General features: G+C 34.9%; 1 protein-coding gene across 1 annotated transcript in view; it reads left to right on the top strand.

Annotated features, from left to right (window-relative positions):
• The window catches only part of LOC147065891 (dynein axonemal heavy chain 7-like), a 109,434-nt gene that overhangs the window by 44,680 nt on the left and 37,562 nt on the right, over positions 1 to 27,192 (top strand). The window contains exons 29-46 of the mRNA XM_085955679.1: positions 1,099 to 1,296; positions 3,203 to 3,326; positions 4,256 to 4,431; positions 6,141 to 6,292; positions 6,975 to 7,122; positions 7,206 to 7,418; positions 7,558 to 7,730; positions 10,494 to 10,635; positions 10,771 to 10,884; positions 11,088 to 11,198; positions 11,593 to 11,781; positions 12,555 to 12,784; positions 14,099 to 14,324; positions 18,588 to 18,770; positions 18,854 to 19,082; positions 20,451 to 20,596; positions 21,824 to 22,019; positions 25,975 to 26,203. Coding sequence (XP_085811805.1) covers positions 1,099 to 1,296; positions 3,203 to 3,326; positions 4,256 to 4,431; positions 6,141 to 6,292; positions 6,975 to 7,122; positions 7,206 to 7,418; positions 7,558 to 7,730; positions 10,494 to 10,635; positions 10,771 to 10,884; positions 11,088 to 11,198; positions 11,593 to 11,781; positions 12,555 to 12,784; positions 14,099 to 14,324; positions 18,588 to 18,770; positions 18,854 to 19,082; positions 20,451 to 20,596; positions 21,824 to 22,019; positions 25,975 to 26,203 — 3,179 coding nt within the window. The remainder of the gene's footprint in view (positions 1 to 1,098; positions 1,297 to 3,202; positions 3,327 to 4,255; positions 4,432 to 6,140; positions 6,293 to 6,974; positions 7,123 to 7,205; positions 7,419 to 7,557; positions 7,731 to 10,493; positions 10,636 to 10,770; positions 10,885 to 11,087; positions 11,199 to 11,592; positions 11,782 to 12,554; positions 12,785 to 14,098; positions 14,325 to 18,587; positions 18,771 to 18,853; positions 19,083 to 20,450; positions 20,597 to 21,823; positions 22,020 to 25,974; positions 26,204 to 27,192) is intronic.

Raw genomic sequence — 27,192 nt, forward strand, 5'->3', positions numbered from 1 at the left:
ACCTGTTATGCCAAGAAACGTATTTAAAAATTGACTGTATTTTGCTGTATTGTTATGAATAATCCAGTGGTATCACATATTATTTTGTAGTTTCACGTGTTTGTTTTTTGTTGTCATTTATATTTAATATTCTGTATGGTATAATAAACTATCATAAGAATCTTAAATATAGGTAAATCGTTTTACAGTGGCACCATGGGTACGACAAATGCGGCTTGCAGTTGTAGTGGTATTATTTGCTAGCATTGAAACAGGCATTGTCGCAAGTAATTCAATACACGCACGAATCGCCTATGGTGCCACTGCAGAATGATTTACCTATACACGTTTTTAACATTAGGTATTTGGTTTGTGTCAAAAATGTAATTATTAAAGGAAAACTATTTTCTGTCAGGGAAATGCTTTTTGTTTGATAAGTTTTACTATACAAATGATAGATTTAGTAGGCAGGTTATGTTATGTTACGTTAGGTTATTTTTTTTCATCTCCCCTGACAAAAAAAGATTTTCCTTATTATTATCCATACAGGACAAGTTGTTTACGTCATAAAATTGTATCATTCGTTAATATGAATGATAATGAATTTTAATTCAAAGGTAGTTACCTATGTTTATTAATATATCGTACTTGTAGATTAGTTTAGTTGTAATAACGATACATAGTTAGCAATGCTGTGATATCTTGTAAAAATGTCGTTATTTTAGATAAACAGTTATTACTACGATAGTTTAAAATACACATTATTGCTGCAAGTATATCCTTGCACGTGTACAGGCACTATTATGCTATACTATCAAATATGGCAATTTATTTTAACTTAAGAATGCAGCATGCTTTATTGAAAATACAAAATTAGTAAAGCAAGTACAATAATGGGACAACAAAAATTTGGACCAATCTGACATCATCCATAAATCAATTAATGTATTAATGTTATTTCCTTGATTTAAGTGGTTAAGATGATACTCATTTTTTCTTGACGGAAGTTTGAAACATCCTCACACCATATTATGTATTGTACAAATTCCGAAAGGAAGGCATTTGTGATTTTCGAGGTTTTGCCGAGGATTAATAATTTTTTCTTATTTTGTACGACAGGGTAAAGGAAAGTGGAAGCCTTGGAGCGATGATCTCATAAGCGCTCCGCCGATATCCCGTGACACGGCTGCCCACAGTATTATTGTCACAACACTCGATACAGTCCGCTACTTGGCACTCTTCAAGCTCCTCGTCCATCACAAAAAGGCGGTTATGATGGTGGGACCAACAGGAACCGGAAAGTCAACTTACATCATCGTGAGATATTTTTTTCATTATAATTAACTAATATATTTTTAGAATAATTTGTTTTATAAGCTTGTTATAAACATTACGAATTTATTTAGGACTTTTAGTTATGTATTTATTATATTTTTATAAAAGTTAATTTACACTTTCAATAATTGCAATACAATGAATAAGATAGATTTTATAATAATTGAAGAATACGGGAGAATAATTCATAATAGAGTTTCCATGAAACAATCTGTAGTAGGTATGTATGTTATGTTGTCAGACTTGATGTCATTAAATTTACAAGTAGGGTTTATATAAATTAGGTATATTTAAATATTTTAAGGTCACATGCTTTGGGTGTGGCACATTTTTTAAGAGTTCATTACATTATGATGGTTTCGATGATTTGTGTGATTATCTCATAGAAGTTGCGTACCTTTACAAAACTTTAAAAAGTTTTCTCATCGTTAGAATAAACAAATAGATTGTCATAATTAAAAATTACTTACTTTAAATAATATTCTAAATAGTTTTATTATTGAAATTTTTCTACAAATAAGTATGATATGGATGTAAACTGCGGCAAGAATAACGTGAAGCGTGGCCGTTTTGAGAACTACAATTCTCCCTAGCCCCTTTCTCTTCATTCCTCTTGCCGTGCAATCATTTGATGTTCGTTATTTGTGAGTGCTGCAATTTCATCTAAAGTGTTTAAACGTATTAATAATGCAAAAAGTCTTAAAAAGTGGTATGTAGCAGGAGGATTATAAGTCGTGTTATAACCTAGGTACTGCGAAGAAGACAAAAATAAAAATGAGCTCACTGGGCCGGGCCTATAAATAAGGTTGACGATTGAGTCACTGCAATGATAGGTAGATAGATATTCATTGACATTTCAGTGTTATCATATAACTAAATAATTACAAGATAAAAAGAACTTTTTATATACAACATTTGTAAATTTTCTGTTGAATTATTATGCTCGATATGCTCAAACTTGTACTTGATATGAAGTAAATAAAAAACAAACAAATAAATATAGAATACTGAAATGTCATTTTGAAATTTCATTTTGATTTCCATAGTAACGCACGTATATATTAATAATTTAGTTGCTAGGACCACCCCCTTAGCAACCAATAATAGTCTTACTTTTTATGGATTTTTTTGAAATAACTTTCCATACAAAACAGAATTAACTGAAAATGAATTCAATTCTGCTTAAAGATGGCTAAAAGTATTAAAAGAATGGGTACAGTTTGGTTATGAGGAATACAGCGGAAAACACATTTTGAAAATAGCCGATATACTGGATTATTTGTTAGGTTAACCTAACCAAACCTAACCTAACCTAAACTAACCAAAACTAACAAATAATCCAGTATATCGGGTATTTTCAAAATGTGTTTTCCGCTGTATTCCTCATAACCAAACTGTACCAAAGAATGCATTGGCATCGTGTTCTGATATATTCTAAAAGTTTCAAATCTCTAGCTAGTCAGGAAGTTAGTTAAAAATCGATTACAAGATTTTACTGGACAAACAACCACCGGACAAAGAAGAATACGAGCTAATAAAAACGTTATAAAATATCCCGACAGATTGGAAAAATATTGTCGTCTGGTATTGTCTTTCATTGTAGGTAAGTAGCATATTCTGAACCAAAGTAGGGAAAAAAAGTCTCCTAATACTGGCAATCCTTTCATAATATATCGCAGTGCCACGACGGTGGCCATGACACTTCAAGTCATAATTTTCGCAGTCTAGGAGCATCATTTGAAGTAGTTGTAAGTTAAGTTATAAGTTGTCCGCTGATTGAGGGCGCCACATTATTATTCAATACTGTTTACACAATGACGAGTTTAGTTCTTAATTCGAATATCGGATGATTTATGATGGTATAATAACAGTCCCTCTGTTTTTGCAGGATTTTCTGATGCAGAAAGCTGATACGAAAATCTACAAAGCATTTACAATGGGATTCTCGGCGCAGACGTCCGCCAATCAGACGCAAGACATAATCATGGCAAAGCTGGACAAACGCAAAAAAGGTTAGTCTTCTTCTTCTTCTTAATTAGGGTCTCATGACTGAGAATCGTGACTCGGATGATTTGGTGATCTGGAAGTATTTTACACAGCTCAGCTTCACCCCTCTTGGAATACAGACTCAAATCGAATATCGCATTATATCATCAGATTGTCATCTTCCCAGATGACTATATTATGATGAAAAAAATGGAGAGTACTGTGCGGATAAACTGAGGAATATCCGGAGTTCACTAACGATGGAATCATTGGTTCGTTTGATCAATCACGAAAGTCTCAGCAGTCCACCTCCGAGTCATATTTACAAATGGGAAGACAAAAGATCTTACTAGACAGATTTTAATTGCTTTGGTAATGTTTTTGTTTTTCATATTGATTGCAATTTCGACATAGCATTTTTCGCTATTTTTATTCATCTTTTGCTATCGATTTTCCCTCCACCTTTGTCAGAGATGCTCGACTCGACATAAATATGTATTTACTGACCACCACTGCATCTGTTAGCAGCACACTAGGTTACTGCATGGTATTATTATGATCTATGATCATCACTATTATCTTGGATATGATTATCTTTAGGCCCATAAATTTCAACATGGTGGAACAAGTTTATCATATTATGTACGGGTGATTTTGCAATGAGCAATGCTGCATATCTCAGATTGGAGAACTTTCTACCGATATAATATTCTTTTCAATGATTGTTTGTTGTGAATTGGTATAAAAACATTCCAAATAATTTCTATTAGATTTTCAATGATTGAGAGATTTTTCTGATTTTAATTCAATTGACCAATGCTGGAATGACCCATAAAACATATTCGAATAAACATTATTAGACAAACAAAATTGTTAAGCCAATTTTGTGATAAGGCAATTAGCCCATTTCATCAAATATAGTTATGATATTTTGTTTATATGTATAATATTTAAGGTGTCTTCGGTCCACCCATTGGTACTCAATGCGTTGTCTTTGTTGATGATGTATCGATGCCGCAAGCAGAGACGTACGGTGCTCAGCCTCCCATCGAAGTACTCCGCCAGGCTTTGGATCAAGGACTCTGGTACGACCGCAAGGATAATGTTGCCATGAAACTTATTGACATACAGGTAAAACATTTGATTTAATCTTATCCATTCGTGCCCACTTTGATTATGTGGGAATAATTAAATAATGAAGATTTTTATTACATTTTGTGCTGATTGTTGATGTTTCTTTATTTTGTGGGGAAGATTAGGAGTGTGGAGATAAAGTCGTAGTTGTTTGGAAGTTTTGAGAAGAGAGTTTATTTATCAATACGAGAATAAATAAATACAATGATGATATAGATGACAGAGTAATGTTATAATCACAGTAAGGATGTAGTGATGAGATTGATGTTATCGAGAGATTAATCGGACCATGAGACTGGACTCGAGTGAATGACGGTTGACTGTAACGATTGACTGGACTCGTGATGAGTAACGAGTTATGGATCGTCCTTGCTTTTTATGCAAATACAGTCCATACATTACAAGAGACATTGTCACAATTAAATATATCATAATAGACACTATTGATCTAGGCTATGATTGAGGAAATGCTGACTATCGCTTCCGCAACTTTGTTTTGTTTTGACAACAAATCATAAATATTGAAGTGTGTCACATTTGTAATGCTGAGTGGTATGGTTGCTATAGTTTTCATCCTATAATGGTGTAGCATCATCATCTTAGCCACTCTCGATTCACTACTGGACGAAGGTCGTTCCATGCTGTTTTCGTTTTTCTCAATCCTTTCATTGCCACGTTCATGCTCTAAACAGAATTATCTTATCATTCCAGCGGAATTTTGGTTACCTTCTAGATCTTTTAATATATTCTCTTGGGTACCACCAGATAATGAAATTTATCCAACAATGATATGTTTATCAAGCAATGTGCCCAATACTTTTGATTCCCTCCTTACCTATTAATTTCTTTGTTGATTTCTGTGCGTTATACCCATAATGCATCTCTTCATACCCCATTGTGTAACCATTAGTTTCACAATTCGCATGTGTGCAATTCTTATTACAGCATGTAGGGTTTTTTAAGTATTTGTAGTAATTCATTATTATTTACCTTGAGAGAAATTTATTATTTATTTACCACCCAATCACACTTCCCCAACCCCTGGTCTATATGCACTTGTTGTTGAGATATAATATTATCTATATTTAGTCTTGTTTAAGATGAGTTCCTTTTCCTTGTTCCTTGTTCCGTTTATCATATTTTTTTTATAACCAAACATACTTTGAGGTTTTTGATAAATACTCACTGTATTTTCATTTTACCACGTTTTTATTAGCTCGAATTCTTGTTTGTCCAGTACAAATTTTTTCTTGTTTGTCCAAGATTTGTATTGGACGATTGTAGATCTTTAACTAACTTCCCGACTAACTAGACATTTGAAACTTTTAGAATATATCAGAACACGAGGACAGTGCATTCTTTTAATACTTTTAGCCATCTTTAAGCAGAATTGAATTCATTTTCAGTTAATTCTGTTTTGTATGGAAAGTTACTTCGGAAAAAATTCGTAAAAAGTAAAACACTATTATTGGTTGTTAAGGGGGTCCTAGTAACTAAATTATTAATATATACGTGCGTTACTATAGAAATCAATATGAAATGTCAAAATGACATTTTCAGTATTCTATATTTATTCAGTATTTCTATCAAGTACAAAAAAAAGTATTTATTAATACATAGAATTGTCAAGTTTATATGATTCAACAGAAAATTTAAAAACGTGGTATATAAAAAGTTCTTTTTATCTTGCAATTATTTATTTTCAGTTTATGTGTGCAATGAGCAAGCCGACACCTGGTACGAAAGGTGTGACTCCAAGATTCACTCGACATTTTGGATTTTTATGTATTGACGAGTTCGACGATTCGACTCTCATGTTAATATTCAGCAAGATTATGCTCTGGCATTTGGATACAAGGTTCATACTCCAATATTTATCATGTTCACTAATGATTTTATTTATTTATTACTCGGCAGCTTTTTTATGAATTACATTTAGTGCTTTTGCCTGTGTTGATGAATTTATAAAACAATGTTTTGTTCCTTTACACAGTCAATGCAAGAGTTTTGTGCAATCGCTATATAGCAGTGGTGAAGGGTGGAGGTAGGCTGTGAAGATTCTATATAAATAGTGCAAACCAAACTGTGTCAGTCATACTTATTTGTTTTCGTTGCCCATGATATATATATACATATATATATTACTTATAATGTCGTGGGTCCCAGGTTCGAATCCCGGGTCTGACAAATATACATATTGTTTTTCAATGTGTGTTTGGGGTGGAAGAGAGGTGAAGATAAAAAATATTCTTACATATATGAAATTTCTAAAATTATGGCATTAAATCATACATAATTTTCGGTAATTTATAAATAGAAAAATATTTTTTACCTATTATGGTTTCGTTGGCAGGGTTTAATTGAATTCTAAAAACTTTCTTTAATTTGTATTATTTGTTTAATGAAAACAAATATATATGATTGACAAAGATGTGTGCATTATTTTTGTCAGATCTCCACAGCCTACCTCTACCCTTTGGCATTACTATACAGTCGTGCAAAATCTATCTTGATATTAATTATTGTTCTCAATATTTCAGAGGGTTTTCAAAAGAATTTGATCCATGCATCAGTGAATTGGTGTCGGCCACTCTTGAAGTATACAAAAATTGCCGACTCAATCTATTACCAACGCCATCAAAGTCCCACTACATGTTTAATTTGAGGGATTTTTCAAGAGTCATCCAGGTTTGTGATAACGCTTTCTCTAACTGTGGAATTGATGCTATTTGACATTGGGTAATTAATTGAGTTATGTTTTTTTATAACAGGGTGTGCTCCTATCCGTTCCTGAAGTAATAGAAACCCTGCAGGCGATGAAGCGACTGTGGGTGCACGAATGCTTGCGAGTGTTTTCCGATCGCCTTATTGATTCTGAAGACAAAGATTGGCTCGTGGAAGCCCTCAGAACTGCTACAACAAAGTGCTTAAATGAAAACTTTGATGACATGTTGGAAAGATTATTGGAAAATCGTGATGAGAAGGTAATCGGGAATCTTTTTCATACTACATTTAAACATTTGGTGGTGGTAAATAACCTCCACCAAATATTTTTCAGTAAGTGCATTTGGTGGGGTTATACATAGAATGATAATTTAATAATTTATTGTGTGGTATTTTTAGATCAGTGATGTCGAACTCCGCAAACTTATTTATTGTGACTTTGCCAATCCTAAAGCCGATACGAGATTTTATATGGAAGTGACGGAGATGGATCATCTGACGAAAACTGTCGACTCATTCTTATTTGAATTCAATAACATGACGAAGAAACCGATGAATTTAGTCTTGTTCAGGTAATTTCAATTTATTTATTTTTACATATTGTGGACATTACAAATTATAAGTTTAAGACGTTCACAACATGACATAAAAAAAAGAGATAGATAATATGTTATTTAACAGTAGAAATATGTACATACAAAAATATTAATTATGAAATACACCGGATGAGTTAAGCAGACCCTATTTTAAAAATTTATAAAATAACGTCCACCTATACTCATCCTCACGTAGGTGGAATATATCAACACCCGAAGCAATTTCGTTGAACATAGTTATCGCCCTCCCAATTGGCATTACCAGTGGCAGGTTGGTTCTGCACCTTGGGAGAATAAACAACTGATGTTCTCTATTTCTAAGATAGTTATCAGGGTCACACAGGTCAACACTGCCCAGAATGGCAGAGTTCTTATTTATACCTCGTATAAGTCGAAAAAAATACATAGCTAAATAAAGATTTCTTCTAAATTGCAAACTGCAGTATGTAAGCATGCCTAAGAGAAAGTCAGTTGGATAAAGCCACGGATAGTATCCGTACAACCTCAAATAAAGGAGTCTCAAGAATTTCTTCTGAACCCTCTCCACCATAAGGCCATACTTCAACTAATGCGGTGCCCAAACAATAGACCCACTCTCAAGTCTGCTTCGAACTAAAGAATTAAATAAAAGTTTTAATACCGTAACATCCGAAAAGACCCGGGAAGTACGCATGACGAAACCCAACATTTTAAGCGCCTTGTTACAAATGGTAACTATATGGCTAATAAATGTCAGTTTACTCTCAAACGTAATGCCAAGATCCCTTACCGATGATATTCGTGACAGAACTCTGCTAATTATAACTATAACTAGAGAAAGTCTTGTGAACTACAACACTTGATGGAGATTTCTCAATATTTTTGTTCTGACTGAATTGGTAACTTTAAAAACTTAATATTCTTTATGTCGGTACATTGAAAGTCACCATGAAAGTCACGTTTATAACAGTTTTGATGATTCATTTTTATGTATTATGACATACGCAATATTTGTGAGTTTTTATCTAAATATTTTAAATAATGATTTGGTGTATTTGGTTATCCATCGATGAATAATAATTGACGCTTCACTTTGCAAAATCTACGCATTTAATAATCATTCATGGAATCATTCAATTGACTGATTGAGTAAATCTAAAATTATATTGAAACGCTTGTGGCTTTTCTTTTGTGTACAAGTATATACGAACATCTCGAAAATTAATGAATGTATTATTCCGAATCAATGAGGAAATGGCGCAGAGAGATAAATAATTCTAGAGGAGGCCAATGCCTGCCTCTTACTCGGTTGCCCATATTATGTACTGCACACATTGCATATTGAGACGCACCCTTGATTGCACATTGCACTAACTTTTAATTATTGTCCTGTTTAGACCTGTTTGTACAATCATTTTTGTAGAATTGAGACTAACCCGTTCACTGAATTGAACATTTTGTTATGATATATTTTTACTTGACAGTTGATACAAGTAAAGCAATTATACCACTCAGCAGTACAAGGGTAACACACTTTAATATGTATGGTTTGTTGTCAAAACAAAACAATAAAGCGGAAGCGATGTCAGCATTTCTTCAATCATAACTATGTAGATCAATAGGGTCTATTATGATTTGTTTATTTGCGATAATGTCTCTTGTAATGTATGCATTTGTATAAATAGCAAGGACAATCCATAAATCGTCACTTTACTCGAGTATCACTCAGAGCACTACCCACATTGAGTCCGTCACTCGGCGCACTACTCATTTTTAGTCTAGTCTCTCGGTTATATTAACATCGCTAGTCAGTTCAATAATACAGTCGATCTCATTAGCACATCCATACACGCGATTATAACATTACTCTGTCATCTTTATCATTGTATTTATTTATTCTTGTATCGATAAATAAACTCACATCTCGAAACCACCAAGCAACGACTACCTTCTCTCCACACCTCATCATCCCCAAACAAGAATAATAATGTGTTTTAATGCATCATTAAATAATACAGTACACTCTCAGTAATCCGCCACTCGATTATCTGACAACTACTATAATCTGCCGTTATTTTTACTAGTTGAAAACACAAAATCAAGGTCTATAATTCGCCGGTATTCGATTGTCAAATTCAGTAGTCCGCCGCGTACAAGTATACAACGCAGATGAGACGGGTTTATTTTGGAAACTTCTCCTTCGTAAAACGTACGTTCATCGCGAAGAAAGTAATGTACCTGGTAGGAAAGTGCCCAAGGACCGCATCACAATTATGCTGTGCTCCAATGCAACCGTGACACACAAACTGAAGCTTTTGGTCATATGGAAAGCCAGGAATCCTAAGCCATTCAAGAATATCTGCCCCACTGAACAAGTGTCAAGTGATTTAATGTTTAATATTTAGTTAATAAATATGTATAATTTAGTAAATACTTGATTTTGATTATAAATAAAACCGTAATTTGCTAGTACAAATTTCTCAAAAAAAAACTATTTTTACGAAATATCTTTTTTAATTTTTACCATATAATGTTGTATGTATGCACTAATTGGACACTTGTCTGGTTTTTGGGGTGGTGGATTACTGAGAGAGTACAGTACCTACATTGAAATTAATAAAATTTATTAATTGAAATTAAAATTTAATGTGAACAACAATGGAAAAGATCACAAAGTATGAAGATATCATAGCGTATGAGCGATTGAGTCTGTAGTGAATATGGTGCAGTATAGATATTTTAAATATTCTTCTATTACAGGTTTGCGGTAGAGCATGTGTGTCGAATCTGTCGAATCGTTGCTCGACCGAGATCTCATGCCCTGCTGATAGGATTGGGAGGATCTGGAAGACAATCTCTCACGAGACTTGCTGCACATATCAATGATTATGAGCTATTCCAAGTTATTACTTTATTTGTTATATTATAATAATAACTACAGTACCTACATATAAGGCTAGAGTTTTAATTTGATTTATCTCTTCTCGGCTTATTAAGCATCGATTGTATGTATTTGATCATTATGTTTCATTTTAAGGTTGAGATGAGCCGTCAGTATGGCAACCACGAATGGCGTGAAGATTTGAAATCACTTCTAAGGAAGGCCAGTATGCCGGATCAGCATGTCATATTTTTGTTTATCGAATCACAGGTATGTTAATTAAACTTAACTTAATGTGTCCGCGGAGAAATTAGATTTGGTTAGGTTAGGTGTTGTAGTGTTAGTATGTGTTGCGAAGAGATTTGCCAACATTTGAATGTTATATGTGTGTGCTATGTTGCTTTGTAGAAAACAGAGTAATCCTCGTTATTTTTAGAGATTTGTATAATAAAATACATTTCTTATTTTCTTAGATAAAGGAAGAAGGATTTTTGGAGGATATCAATAATATTTTGAATTCTGGCGAAGTTCCAAATCTTTTTAACGCTGAAGAAAAAGCAGATATTTGTGAGAGAATGAGAGTGGTAAGTGAAAACATAATGTCATTGATTCTACAATATCTGCTATGTTTACAATTCTGTATTGTTTACAATACTGCTGGATGTAAAAATACAATAATACATTTATTACGTGATTGTTTTTTCATATCTTTAATAGCACATAAAAGAAATTGAACATTACTGAAAGATACCTATGTAAAAAATTCTGTTATATTTTATTTAGAATATTTTGAAATCGACAAAAATTATTTTACAATAGCATAGTAGGTGTAAACGCATGAAGAGAAAATTTGTATAAATATACCTACATATTGCTTGTGATTAATCTCCGCTCTGTGTAGGTTGAATGGTTTTTTAGCCTACACAATACCTTGTTATTGTGATACAAGTGGGAATTTTTTTTTAACTTCTTGTGTAGATAGACAAACAACGAGACAAGTCCCTGCAGACGGACGGAACGCTGCCGGCACTGAACGGTCTCTTTGTGAATATCGTCCGTGAGCAGCTACACATGGTGCTGGCCATGAGCCCTGCCGGAACATCGTTACGAACCAGAATTAGAAAGTTTCCTGCCATGGTCAACTGCTGCACGATCGACTGGTTTCAAGTGAGTCTGTGTCTTATTATTATAGTGGGTATTGTACAGGGTTAGGCAAACAGTCTTGAATACAAAATAATTTCATTAAGAATTATTAGCGAGTGCAGGTACATCAAAAACTAAAATTTGGAGAGATTCCGATACCATAATATGAATCAGTTATTATTCTCTCGGTTTAAAATCATGAAAGATTACACCTCATATTATGTGTAGTTAGATATGAATATTGTTTCTCGAGTACAAATTGTAATAGATGTGGGTTCAAGCCAAATTCACACGGGTTTAAGATTTTTTAAATGATTTTTTTTGACAGGTATGTATCGGATCATTGATTTACTATATAGGATAGGCCTTTAGCTAAATTCACATATATTTGAAGCGTACACATTTTCTGGATAGTTTGCAAAGCATTCAGAGCCATTCATTGGTTGGTGTATTATTATTATTAGTATAGAGTAGTTTTCAGCCAATGAGATTTAATATTAAGTTTGCTTAAACTGTAGGTGGACAATGTACGATTTTCGGTTGTAAGAACGTCTCCATGAGCGCAGCGAAAAAATCAAACCTATTTGTATCTGAGTTTTTACCAAATCATCTATAATAAACATATTATTTAGTAGTCATGGTGGAGTGTTATGGTAGAGTGTCTGATGCTTTGGGTTTCTATGTTTCAATATGTGTATGATCTCTGATTTATTTATTTAAGACATTTTCATTGTTGAGGGTCGTGAATATTACTGAATGGCATTTTTAATTCATTTTAATGGATTTGCCTGTTTAAGGAATGGCCTTCAGATGCATTGTTGGCCGTGGCCACTCACTTCCTGAATGACATCGAGCTGACAGAGGTGGAGAGAGATACCGCCATCCGGATGTGTCAGATGTATCATACAGACACACAGGAGCTTTCGGAGCAATACTTTGTCCGCCTGGGACGGAAGAATTACGTCACTCCGACCGCCTACCTGGAGTTGATTTATCTCTTTAAATCGTTGCTCACCTCCAAGAGAATGTAAGTGATCCATTTCTATCTGCTTTGTTTTAAGCTGGCTTTATAAGGATTTATTACATAGGTTCAGAAAAGAAAGATTTAGTTTCGATAATAATTAATATTCATTTACTTGTAATCTAATAATTCGGTAGTCAGGTGGCAGAAGGGTCCATCTGCATTTTTTCTATTTTCAAGTTATCTTCTAAAAACATTGTTAAAATACATCAATCTTCAATGTGGCAAAAGGATACATCTGTCAGTGGATTACAAACCAAATGCCACAAGTTTCTAGAGCTAGGCACACGCATATGGAGTGTGATTCACACCACGCACGGATAGATAAAGCAAAGTCAAAAGACATGGCCATTTTTATACCGAGGGATTGATACAATTTTGTAAAAACTATTTCTTAAAAAATTTCTTTATTTAAATACTCATAGGAATAAGAAAAAATGAGACATTTGTTACAATTGCAAAAACATTTTGATGGCAAAAGGGCCCATTTGCCTTGTAATATCGAATATATCAGTTAAAATGAATATGCATATTTTTTTCTCTCAAACTAAAGAAACAACAGTCAAACAGGTTAAATAATACTAAAATATTGTGTATATCACTCCAATGTTTTGTTAGCTAGACTAAATTGAAATCTTATTATTACTCTCCTCAAAATTCTCGAAATTGACAGATGGGCTCTTCTGCCATCTGACTACCGAATTACGGTAGTATTATTAGAGAAAAAGAATTTTGAACAGGTCTATTCACAATGGCTCGATTGATAAGAGAGAAATAATTGGCAAACAGTCACCGGTAAGTAGATATTATAGAATACTGATCTATGCCGGGAAGTTTTTTATGGCGGCAGGTGAGAGGAATTTGAGAGAGAGGCGAATTTTTAAGCAAAAATAAAAATTTTATATTTTTTTGGGTGTCCATGCAGTGTGGTACAATGTGAGGTGACCTCATTGTTGTTCTGGTGATTTAGGCAGATTTTGCCAACTGAAAATGTTCATTTAAAAGTTCAAAATGTTCTACGGGATGGGAGCATCAGTCTGATGACATTCTTAACACCAAGTAAAATGATATTACACACTTTTTCCCGTAGTTGCAGCTTACTGTGACGTCACATGATAGTATGCGACGTGCATCAGTATAATCACAACTTTAATCTTTCTTGCTCATGTGTTATATCTGAAGTGACAACATGGCATGGTAAAGTGCATGTTGGGCATGTTGTGTTGCTAGAAACTATTCTGTGGATGTTTATAAAAGTTATTATCAAATTTAATCTGTTATTCATAAAAGGAATAAGATAATGTCTATTGTATTCAATAGAGAGGTTGTGAACAACGAGAAGCAATACTTGGCTGGCCTACAGCAACTGGAGGCGGCAGCACTTTCGGTGAGCGCTCTGCAAGTGACTCTTGAAGAATTACAGCCGCAACTGGCGGCGGGCGCGGCCGCTGTGGCCGAGACCAGCGCGCAAGTTCTCATCGAGAAAGAGGGGGTGGCTCTTGTCGAAGAGACTGTTCTTGCTGATCAAGAAGTTGCCGATGAACAGGTCTGTTTCTTATGCTGAATTCATTACTTTCTCTCATCGACAATCTACAATTCTACACTATGTCAGACGAACATAAGATGGTGGTACTGAGTATGAAACACATGACTAATAAAGCGGGGAGTCTTTTGAACTCTTTGTATTAAAACCTTTGATCTTTTTGTTGACAGCATTGAATACACTGTTTCAGGGACGGCTCTTGTAAAGGAGCACAAGTGCAGTGTACCTCCGTGTTAAGATTAAAAGACGATATCCTAAATATAATACTAAAATAATGTATATGAGTTAGCCAATTTAAAAATTCCCGCGCATTCCTTGCAAAAAATACTACCCCGTTCCGAGATCGCATTTTTAAACTTTTTGTGCATATTCGACATAACACTGCCTTAAACTTATTTGTGACGTTCATACCAATAGGAATTTCATAATGAAATCGTTCGTGACGCATTCAAATATGGGATATTTTAACCGTTAATATGTTGTTGTCCTTCGGCTCAAGATCGTCGAATCACTGCTTGGACTGTTGCGTACGAACATTACCGAATATGAATATCTCCTTGAAATGTTCGAGGTCACTGGTCAGTTCGCGTACCTTTTTTGTACTAGAAAGTTCATTAACTATTTACAGCATTGGCTAGTGAGTGAATAATGACGTTTTCGGTTGAATATATTAAAGACAATTATTGTCGCGATTTTTCAAAACGACTGGAAATTAAGGCTGTGGGATGCCCTACACCAAGTTTAAATTTAATTCAAAAGTGTACAGTTAAAGGCATGTGATTAATCGAAAATTTAACGTGGAAATGTATACAAAAGTGCCATGGTTATGCGGTTCTTCATATCTAAATACTGTTTTATGTTTTCCGTGTCTGTTATTTACAGGTGAATCAAACTGGTCCAAGTCTGGGGTGAAAGACTTGTTTCACCTATCAGATAAAGTAAAAAAAAACAGTAGTTCTGAAAAGCATATTTTAAATGAAATGCAACCTGCAGTGTTGGGAGCATTAGATATTCGATCTCAGTTAGACGCCAGGTATCATCTGTCAGTGAAAAAATTTAATGAACACGTCGACAATAATCGATATATTTTATACAGGTTGATTGACTGTGTGAAATTCTGCGGGGCATTTGAATTAGCTTTGAGGGGACACGATGAATCCGTAGATTCAAATAATTGTATCGAATAATCGGGTGTATCGAGGGCTTATTGACTTCGTCTCGGAAATTGATATTGCAATGAAACAACATTTAGATAGCAATAATATTTTTAAGAATACATCAAAAACAATTCAAAATGATATTTTAGATTCAATTTTAGAGGCTTGTTGCAATGAAATATCGCAAAGTAAGTTTATCGCGATCCAGGCTGATGAGACCACGGATGTAGCCATAACTCAACAACTAGTTTTGATAGGTAGGTATGAATTACGCGGACAAAACATGAACGTTTCTGGAAATTTATGACGCCGAAAGATCATACACCATAATATATCATATACCATCTTGATACCAGATGGAAATCTCCCACAGGAGACTACCTCAAAGGGCGGACCGAACCATCATATTTCCCAAAATACCACAGCCTACGTCCACTCTTCGCGGTGATCGCAACCCTCGGCCGAGCGGAACCCGTCTCCTTGAAATTCAAATTCGTCAAATTCCCGCCAAAACAGACGCGGTCTATCAAAAACGGCCGCTCGCACCGCCACTAGTCAATCCGTCGGTAAAACAGGGAGCTTCCCGACCGACGGATAAAAACAGGACGCCGCGAATCTGGCAGTTGGATCTGGATGGGCGCGAAAGCTCTCTCTTGCCTGATACGTCGACCAGCCAGCATCTCTCTTACATCAACCGCCGAACCAACAGCATCAACCGCAAAATCTCTTCTTGCCTTCGCTCGCCTCGGACGCGAAGCCAAGCCAGCATTCCGGACAGCCCGCCAAAAAGACCACATCTGACATCGGCAGCACGCCAAGCCGCAAGCCCCGACCCTACCTCCCATCGGACAGCGAGCATCGCCTCGGATGCGAAGCCCCAGCAGCCAAGCCCGCGACACCACGTTGCAGCCCGCCAATTACCAACCGGGCGCCAACTTATCACCGGCCTTCTGCGCGCTCTGAAGCGGAGATGGCAGGCCGTGATAACGTCAAGGTCAAAGCGGGGGTGGGGGACAGAAACGCACGGGGTATTTGGTCAAGGCTGGTTTATTTCATCGTATTGCAGGGTAGTCGTTACAGATACGATACAGGTTATTGTCGTCGTTGGCGGTCGGTTGGTAATTGGCGGGCTTCCGCTCGGCCGAGGGTTGCGATCACCGCGAAGAGTGGACGTAGGCTGTGGTATTTTGGGAAATATGATGGTTCGGTCCGCCCTTTGAGGTAGTCTCCTGTGGGAGATTTCCATCTGGTATCAATCTGAAATTTTCAAAGAACTCGAACTTCTCGAGATTAAACAAACCCAATTAATCGGGCAGAGTTATGATGTGCAGCCGTTATGAGCGGGCGACTAGGTGGTGCACAGGCTTTGATAAAAGCTCTTCATACATTGTTACCCCAATCTTATTATTATTATCTTATGATATTTTGAAAGAAATAGTTAATAGAAAAATACCATCAGCACCGACAACGAGGTGGAATTTTAATATAAGAACGGTAACTGTTGTGCACACTTATCGCGAACAGTTAAATGAGTGTATGGAGCACATTTTAGAATCAGTAAATTTAGGCGCTGATACTATTAATCAAGCTGGAATGCTGTTACAATATTTAAACGATGATAATTTTAATTATTGGTTAGATTTTGTTGCTAAAATTATAACCCTACTGCGATATACTTTTTAAGCAACTTCAATCGAGATCAAAAGATGTATTAGAGATTAATAAAGATATTGAACATTTTACACTTGCTATTCAAAATATTCGGGAAAATAATACGTTATAAATTCAGCCCACGAAAACACGCCGACCGAATGATCTACCACATTCTGTGATATGTCATGATGTATGCGATACTATAGTGAACCGAGCTAAAGATCATTTTGAATACCATGGTCATTTAGTAATATCTAAATTGTTATTTACTGAAAAATTTTGGGATTACCATAAAAATTTTCCAATATAGATTTTAATACGGCAATGGCAACATACGATTTTACAGCTATTCACGAATAATAATTTACTCGGAGGGTTTAGTGAAAGCATTAAGCTATTGCAAATAATTTGTACAATACCGATGACTTCAGTAGAAAGTGAGCGTTGCTTCTCAACTTTAAAAAGTAATTTTTGAGAAATACCGTGTCTCAAGATAGGTTAAATGCTCTTGCGATGTTAAGTATCAAAAAAAAAATGATATCGTCAATGTCGGACTTATTTGTGTAATCGACGTATTTTCAAAAACCAAAAATCGGAGGATGGACTTCTTGTATAAATAGGTGAATCTTTTTTTGCACTCCCTAATATTCCTTTCACCAGCCGCCACTGCACTGTTTAAAACAAATGCAAATGGTACATGCTTGCATTCTCTTATTTGCGATTGGTCATCTAATTAATCTTCTTCCCTTGATGCCGTCCCCTATTGAAGGTTGGCGACCAAATCGCTGTCCTCTCTATTCTTAGCCAGTCCTAACAGATCACTGATGCTAGCTAATTAATTAATAATTTTTCATTTAATACAAAAAGTCTCTGAGCTTATAAGGCGTTTTTATGTCAATGCTGCTTTGATAAATATTATCTACGGGCAGTAGTGTGAAGCCTGATATAAATGAATCCGCAATTTTATTCATTAGTTTAAGTAACTTTATTACCTGCTCCACCTTTATAGAAGAATGTTTTTTCAACATCTTTGTTAAATACCTGTTTCCTAGAGTAAAATAATATCAACTTAATAATCCCGTCGCAATAATTAATACTATCCACTTGCGGTGGCTACAATGGAATAAAGGTGCAGATGTTGCATGGTATATTGGGTCGCGGAACATTTTCAACAGTAATGCAATATTACAAATGTCTGAACTTAATTTTTTTTTAAGGTTTTTTTTTAATTTATGGTTTTTGTAAGGATAGCTAAAAAAACTCAATTTTGGATAATAGAAAATTTTGGATCGCGAAACCAAAACTCTTATTCTGATCTGGATTGCGGCTAAGAAAGATTTAAAGGCCCTGGATCATTAAAATATTCTAGTGAATCAAACCAATAGTAATTATTATAATTTATGTCAGTAATGATATAATTATGTAAATATAATATTTTGCTTCTTACTATGAACAGGCGAAAGCAGCGCAGGTGATCAAGGATGAATGTGACGCGGACTTGGAAGAGGCGATGCCGATTATGAATGCGGCGCTTGCCGCCCTTAAGACCTTCACTCCTGCGGACATTACTTTCATCAAAACCATGAAGAACCCGCCCAAAGGAATCAAACTTGTAATGGAGGCCATTTGCATCCTAAAGGTATAACTGATTAAAAAAAATTCATCAGTGGAAAAATATTTTGAGAAAAGATTGTTGTGAATAGGTGAATTTGATTTTCTCAGGATGTGAAACCGGACAAAATACGCAACCCATCTGGTGCGGTTGGCACATTTGAGGACTACTGGGGCCCTTCCAAGAAGGTGCTCAACGACATCAAGTTCCTGGACGGGCTGAGATACTTTGACAAAGATAACATTCCTCCGCCTATTATAAAGAAGCTCCACACCACCATATTGAATGATGAATTGTTTGTGCCTGAGAAGATGAAGCAGGTTTCATTGGCAGCTGAAGGTATGTTTATTATTCCCTTTTCTCTTCCATCTCACGAAATGCGGATGAGGGAGTGTACTGGGTATTAGAGACCTCTGGTAATATTCAAGTGCACTGCACTCCTCACAATTTTATAAAATAAATATTCGTATCGTGAAGTTAACTATATTTAATGTCAGTAATGTATTAATAAATAATATTATGTAGAATTCTATTGCATTAATCTATATTTTTATGTATAAACAGTGGTCCCAAAATTTTATATTCTAAGCGTTGATCAAGAGATTCATTCATTTGGATTGTTCTCATGATTCTTGTTAAATATAATGGAGCAAATAGGTGTCTATGGTTATTAATTATGTTAATTGAATATGGCTTATTAAAAATTTGTTCCTATTAGGATGATTGTGTACCTACATATCTTTCATATTATTTTTCGAGCTAAATTATTTTATATTTATACGAGTCACATACGTATTGAGCCCCATGAGTTCTGGAGTGTTAATGATTTTCAACATTTTCACCCTGCTTGCATATTGTTTGACTTATTCCCATACAGAATTGTGTCACTTACCCGTGATAAAACATCCTTTGTTTTATCACGGGTAAGTGCTTCTTGCTTGAATAATCACTTCGAATGCGATATGTTGAATTAATAAATGCATCTCCAATCTAAAGAATTAAGAAATCAACGGCTGCCACTGCTAGAGACATCTAACAATGGGAGTTATGAAACATTACTTTTGTCAACAAAGTAAAGGAGATACATAGTACAGCAAAACCTCGTTAATACGAATTTCACGGGACCGAAAATCGAAAAAAAATTGAATTACGAATTATGAAATGTATGGGAGAAAAATATTAAAATTTGGATTTTTTTTTTTTGATTTTCATTAATTTCGTTTACGATCATAGATGTGCCTACCAAATTTCCAATACAATTCCATCCTTGCCTCTTATTACCTTCATAAAATAAGTAAATTATGATGTTTTAAGAAAAGTCTGTCACAATTTTCAATGTCTGGCTCATGAAATAGTGTACTATATTATGATTAATTGAATATTTTTATACGCCAGGACTCATTTCGAATTACGAAATTCGAATTAAAGGTATGGTTTTATATGAAGATGATGTTCAAGGGATTTTTCGCGAAAATTTTGAATTATGGCGAATTTCGAATTATCCGTGTTCTTATTAACGAGGTTTTATTGATTATTAATAATTATTATTGGTTTATAAAACAATGGTTATTGAAGACTGTTGCCAATTGAAACGACTAACCATAGCCACTTGTGTGTTCTGGAATATCACTGTTCAATATTTCAACAAACCGCCACGAAGCTCACTTTACATAATACTCAAAACTGTTTTATGTTTGGTTCCTTCAGGTATGTGCAAATGGGTGATTGCCATTTCAAAGTACGACACGGTGGCGAAGATCGTAGGGCCCAAGAAACAGGCTCTCGCAGAAGCCCAAGGCATTTATAATAATGCAATGGCAGCCTTGGAAGTCAAACAAGCAGAACTGAAGGAGGTATGCCATGCCACACGTAACATACTTTTACTGAAAGAGCGAATTCTATTATACCTACTTGTGCGCATCTATTCTATGTACAAGACTGCTTTCGGCCGCTACGGTAGCTATCTAGAGTAGGTTTGTATCAAAGTATTAGCACTTATATTGTAACAATTACAATAAGTTAGTTGTAATTGTTACAATAAGTGCTATGTTTTAACAGCACCTCTCTTGAATATGATAAATTTTAAAGCGAGATAGACAGTTTTGACTGTTTAGACGGCTAACTTATTGTAATACAGTCGAACTCGGTTATTACGATCTCGGACATAACGAGATCTCGGATGTAATGAGGAAACTTTCGTTGACATTTTGGTTTATGATTTTCTCCATACATTTATTCACTATTATAATGAGCAACTTATCGGATATACCGAGCTAAAATACTGTTAATGTGTCGATCGTTAATCGAGCAATAAAATCTGACCGGACAGGATGCCGCCGAGGACGGATTACGTTTGTGCCACTACTTAAGTGTCTAAATACCTACCTAATTGTTGTTTTTGCCGACAATAATGAAAAAGTATCCGCGCATATGGTTGAAAAATCCGAGGTTTGTGAAGTCTGTAGGTAGGTACCTACCAGCGTCCATTACAATAAACAACTTCTTTTGTAGTTTATGAAGGCCATGATTGTTTCGGGGATTTTTATGTTGGTTTTCAGATTTTTTATTTTCGACTTTTTTTGTTATGTGACTGCTCATTTAAAAATACCTATTCTCTGATATAATGAGTACCGCTTATAACGAGCAAATTCAGTCAGTCCCATCTTCCTCGTAATAACCAAGTTCGACTGTAGTTACAATAAGTGCTTATACTTTGATACAAGCCTATTCTAAATAGCTACCGTAGCGACCAAAAGCAGTCTTGTGTATATAATAGATGCGGTGTTCTTTTGAGTAATAATTTTTCGGTGGAACAGATATATTTACATAATTATAATGTCCTAACAAACATAATATTATCTTAGTTGTAACAGTTAGAAGGTAAGTAGTGGGTGAGAAAAGAATAAGAAAGAATGAGAGGTTAGTCTGAATGGACGGTGAATTGGCACTGATTGAAGATGAATTGTGAGACTGTTTGTCAAATTTTACATTTAAAAAAATCCACATCACATTGTAGAGCCAATGATGATGAGTATGATGACCATGCACCTAGGATCTATTGTTTTTGTACCCTTCTCCAGGTAAGAGATAAACTGGAAGCTTTAGAAAAAGATTTAGAAGAGCAGAACAGACAGCACAGAGAGATGGATTTGAAAGTGGAGTCTTGCGGGAACAAGCTGGTGAGAGCCGAGTTGCTGCTCAAAGGCCTCGGAGGAGAGAAAACTCGCTGGATTGCAGCTGCTCAAACCCTACGAGATAGCTATGGACTATTGACAGGTATTTAATTCTGTCTGCTTCCATCGGGCCATTCAACCTGGTCACCACAAAGGCCAATTCTGCAGACATTAAGATCTCTTCACGTAGAATTATTGTCAGTTAGCCTTGTTTTCGTAATACTTTTCTATATTATTACCTACTCTTAATTTTATATTTGTTACGAGACGTCTTACGTAGGCGAAATCGATGCGAACGCGATTGCGATGCAGTTTGAAGCGATATAAGGATGCGAAGCAGCAACGTTGTCATACGTGGCTTGTCACCAGTCGGCATCGCCAGATCCACCGGATCCACAGATTTTATTTTTACGAGAAATGGATGTCAGCCACTTGCTCAACCTATTAGGTCCATACTCTGACTCGTACACAAATTGAAAAACAATATGTGTACTTGCCAGATCCAGGATTCGAACCTGGGATCCTCGACATTATAGACCAGCGCTTAAGCCACGCGGTCATCGTAATATTATGTTATGGGTTGGAGTTATTAAAAGATATTATTAATTAAAATTAATGTTGTCCTTTATTTTCCACTTTATAACATAAAATCACACAACACCTTTACTCGTATACTAATATAAAGTTTGAATATTATTACAAGATGTGTTTCTGGTTAGAAGTCCAACTAAAGAGTGTTTTTTATATTACTGGATAGCCACTAGGCAGGAATAATATTGATGATGCAAGAAACCAAAAATGAAACATGATTTAACATGTAAAACAATGAACTTATTGTTTCCAGCCTCAGTCGAAGCCACTGGAATGTTGGCTCACTATAGTTACGTAATTTGAATGGCACATAACAATTATATAATATTATGTAGAAAGATATATTCATGGAGAATTTCATCATAAAAATGAAGATATTCAATGAGTGAAAAATATCAAACCAACTGATCACGTCGCTTCGCATCGCTCGCCAGGCGTAATCTGCACATAGGCCACTCCATGTTTTTGATATTTACGTGCTACGCCGCGTCGCGTCGCATTCGCATCGCCTTCGCCCATGTAAGACGCTCAGTTAGTACTTAATGCTCCTCTTTCCCATGCGTATGTTTTTATTAAAGAAGTCAATGTAAATTCAGTCAAAGTACATTCGAATGCAAGGCAACCTTAGTCTTGGGTAATGTTACATTCCCAAATGGCCCCCATTTAGGAATGTCTCTGTGAATCTGGAGAGGCCCTAATCGATATCAAGCCTACAAAATAGTAAGGGTCGATTAAGAAAATAAGTAATAATAAACCGGCAACGTTGTACATGGTTGCCGGCAAAATTTAATATTGGTAACGCGGCATTGGATCGCTTTGTAAGCGGCCGTTATTTTTTGGCGCGGGAGAAAGCTGCAAACAGCCAAATCGTATACACGCACGTTTCGTCCTCCGCATAAAATAAATTATTAAAAATGTCCCCATTAGTATATATTAACCTAAATAAAACTCATCGTTTCTGATCACAATTCCTGTGTGTTATTTGTCCACCTCCAAGTCCCGAATCCAGACGAAAACCACAAGGAATAAAAGTGACAGCGTGTTTTCACTTTCGAAAATGGAGGGAAATGACAGTAACTTACTCCTGAGACACTCTCAGGTTTAAAAAAACTGATGTTTTATATCTAAACGTTGGCTCCCATGATACACTCAATTACGACGGAGTGTGGTGTGAGGCCGTTTAGTTTGGCGATCCATGTTTATATTCTTCAAATAAATATTTATAAAATACTAGTTCTCATTTCTCTTCAAATTTATTATAAAACTATTGTTATAATTTGCATGCTGAGTCAATTATATACATTCTACCTTCCTCATCCTCGTACCGTATACAACAATAACTCAATAAACACTTGAGTTAGTTCAGTGCAATTCAATTGGTGTTTAATCCACCTTTGCATCACACCTGCTACAGCAGCGATTTCCAAACTGGGAGGTGCGAAAAGTTTAATGCAAATGTAGCCACAGGTTTGCAGTTTGCAATTGCATAGCTTATAAAACGGCCGCCAGTTATAAACTCCATTAAAAAGTCCTATAAAATGTTGTTTGCAAACCTGTCTGAAGATATGGAGACTAATTTTATAATACCTCAGTTCTATACTATCGTGAAGCGCGCTGGCTATTTCGTGAAAAAATGAATTAAAAGGATCAAATCATGATATTGAAATTTGAGGCAAATTTGTTTAGGAACGATAACTTTGTTGTTAAACTTCTATTTGGTTGAAATTGACGATTTAGATTTAGAAAAGTGAATGAATAAATCAATGATCACTAATGCATTCACTGATTTAAGACTTTTCAACTATAGGTGTGACGAAATTTTGGACTCACTGGCAATCGGAGAGCGAACGTCGAGCTGTGAACACGTCAATTTGTTTCGTGATGACGACGGGGGTATTAATTCTAAAATCATGTAAAGATGACTAAAAAACGTTACCCATTTACTTGAAAAAGAAAACATGTCAATGAATATATTATTATCGTTACTAATAGAACAATAAACAGAACATTAAATGGACGCATGTTGGATTTATATGACAAATTATATTTCGTTCAGCACGCGTCATTTGCACAATCCGCGCATCGCCTAGCCACAATATTTTTAGACCATGCCTCAACTGAGGCTATAGCCTTAAAAAAAGGGAAGGCATTCATAAAAAATTGTAGCTTTAGAAATCAAAATTGCAAAAAAAATAAGTTCGTCATGTTTCCACTCTTAAATGATTTCTGCACCAGATATATTGAAGCAAACAAAAATCTATTTACTGAGCACTTCGAAAGTTTGCTAATGCACTTTTCACCATATTTAATTAAAAAAAGATCTCGATTTTACAAAGTTCGTGGGGATATAGAATCCATGTCCCCTCAAGGGAGGTTGACAGGGCTCAGGCCTGGGGGCCCGGTGAGTGAGATTAACACACATCACAAATTTACTTAATTTATTAAAAAAATGTCGCTTGCGGCGCTACTATATGTGTTTCAGGGCTATTACATATTTTAAATATGTGGTTTTGCATTGCAATTTGATGTGATACCCATATAATGATTGATATACTTAAATGATAACTCCCGTGTATAATTTACGAAACACTACTTTAGAGCACCACGCTGTCCTTAACCTCAGCGATAGGTAGGTGGGCCCGCTTCCTGATGTGGGGCCTATGATAGAATCTATTTTGTCAATGAACAATGATAAATTTGGATTAACTACTATTGAAAAGGAAACATTGATGGAATTATCATGCGATAATTCATTGAAACAAAAAACCTAGTTAAATTTTTGTTGAATCAAAGTGAAGAATAATAATATAATACTTTGTCAAGAAAAGTAATGCAAGTTGTAAGTAAAGTACTGCTACCATATTTTGTTACATCATATTTATGCGAAACGCGATTTCCTGCATTGGCTGCAATGAAATCAAAATATCGGTCCCGTGTAGTAGAAAAAGAGCATTTTGTGCTAATAAACAAGCACATCAATTGCACGAAAAACAAATTAATTTAAAAATGAATACAATATAAGTAGTAAAACCTTGTTTATTTTTATAATTAAGTTTTTTTTTTCATTTTTATATTAGTACATTTTTGACTATTTAAAAAGGTGTTATCATTAATTCATGAAGTAAAGTGGGGGGGAGGCGCCAGGATTATTATTTACGATAAAGTTTGGATACCACTGTGCTACAGTTTAAAAATGACCTCCGAGCAAATAGCATTGCTTTTGCAAGTACTATCTAATACAATCAGGTTTCTGATACATATCCAGGAGTCCTAGCATGTGATTGCTGTTTTATAAGTTGTACATTATCCAACTTCAACGTTGGTGCCTCCCACTCATGAACCTCTTTTATATCTGATTACAGTTAAAAACCCCATTCATACAGTCCACTTGCTCCTGCTATTTTTCCATATTATATATTTTCTTACATGATGGTCATTAAAAATGGCATTGTTTCTAAATATTTAAGGAAATATCCTGATATCGGCTGGTGTGATAGCATACCTCGGTCCATTCACAACATCGTTCCGTCAGTCTCAAATCAAACAGTGGACAACGATGTGCAATAAATTGGGAGTGTATTCCAGTCCCGACTTTCAATTGAGGAACGTCCTTGGTGATGCGGTGACTATTCAGCAATGGAATCTAGATGGACTGCCTTCTGATGCCTTCAGCATTGAAAGTGGTATTATAATAAAGTAAGTCTGTGGACCACCATAATCACTGCAAAAGTACTGGTAGATTGAAATTTTTTAGAATAGAATTTTTTTAGGGTCTAATTTGATTAAATTGTTCTACTTATTCCAAAGATTTTGAGCTATAACTAAAGGGATACCTAAAAACAAATAATTCTATTTTATCAGCAAGTAACCTAAGTATTTATTTTGTCAGTAGCGAAAACTCCATACTACTGTACGACAACATTATTTAGGCGACAACAGGAAGTCGCCCTTGTCGCGAATAGAATATTTCACAGTGTTGTCATTTTTTGAGAAAACATATCCTGCGAAATTAGGTTTTAAGTTTATATCAATTCTATTCTCAGTAAGTTTATAAGTACATTAATTTATAAGTCTAATTATTGTTCAATAAATATCAATAGATTTTTTTTTTCAAATAATTTCACCTCTTAATTATTACTATTATATTAGGTTAATTAATACAGCGTAATTATTGAATTTGGAAGGAAATGTATCATTGAACCCACATTAACTGATAATATTGCTGCAGGTATTTATTAATTAAATAACTAGAACACAAATTATGACTAAAAAAGTAGAAGTGAAAGATATAACATATTCAATATTATATTGATGACCCAATCACATGTCTTATAATTTACAAATGACGTCTTTATATCGTATTTTTAGTAAAATTGTTGTAGAAACACATACTGTAAAAATAATTTTCTATAAATTAAATTATATCCACCTTACATAAATTTTAAAACAATATGTACCTACCTACTTATCGGTTTAAAAATACTAGGACATTTCATTAACTAACTAATGATCATTTATACTTAATTATTATACGTCTAAAAATATTAATAAAATAGATTACGATACACATAACTTTATAATATACAAACATAATTTCCAGTATTTGGGGAAATATTTCTAGTATTACAACACTGAATTTTGACATACCTGACATGACAGGAACCCGTAAAATGGGCTTGTTGAAA

The sequence above is a fragment of the Rhyacophila brunnea genome, unplaced genomic scaffold (genome assembly GCF_057557595.1).
Source record: "Rhyacophila brunnea isolate RB1 unplaced genomic scaffold, BYU_Rbru_1.0 scaffold_5, whole genome shotgun sequence".
Classification (NCBI taxonomy): Eukaryota; Metazoa; Arthropoda; class Insecta; order Trichoptera; family Rhyacophilidae; genus Rhyacophila; species Rhyacophila brunnea.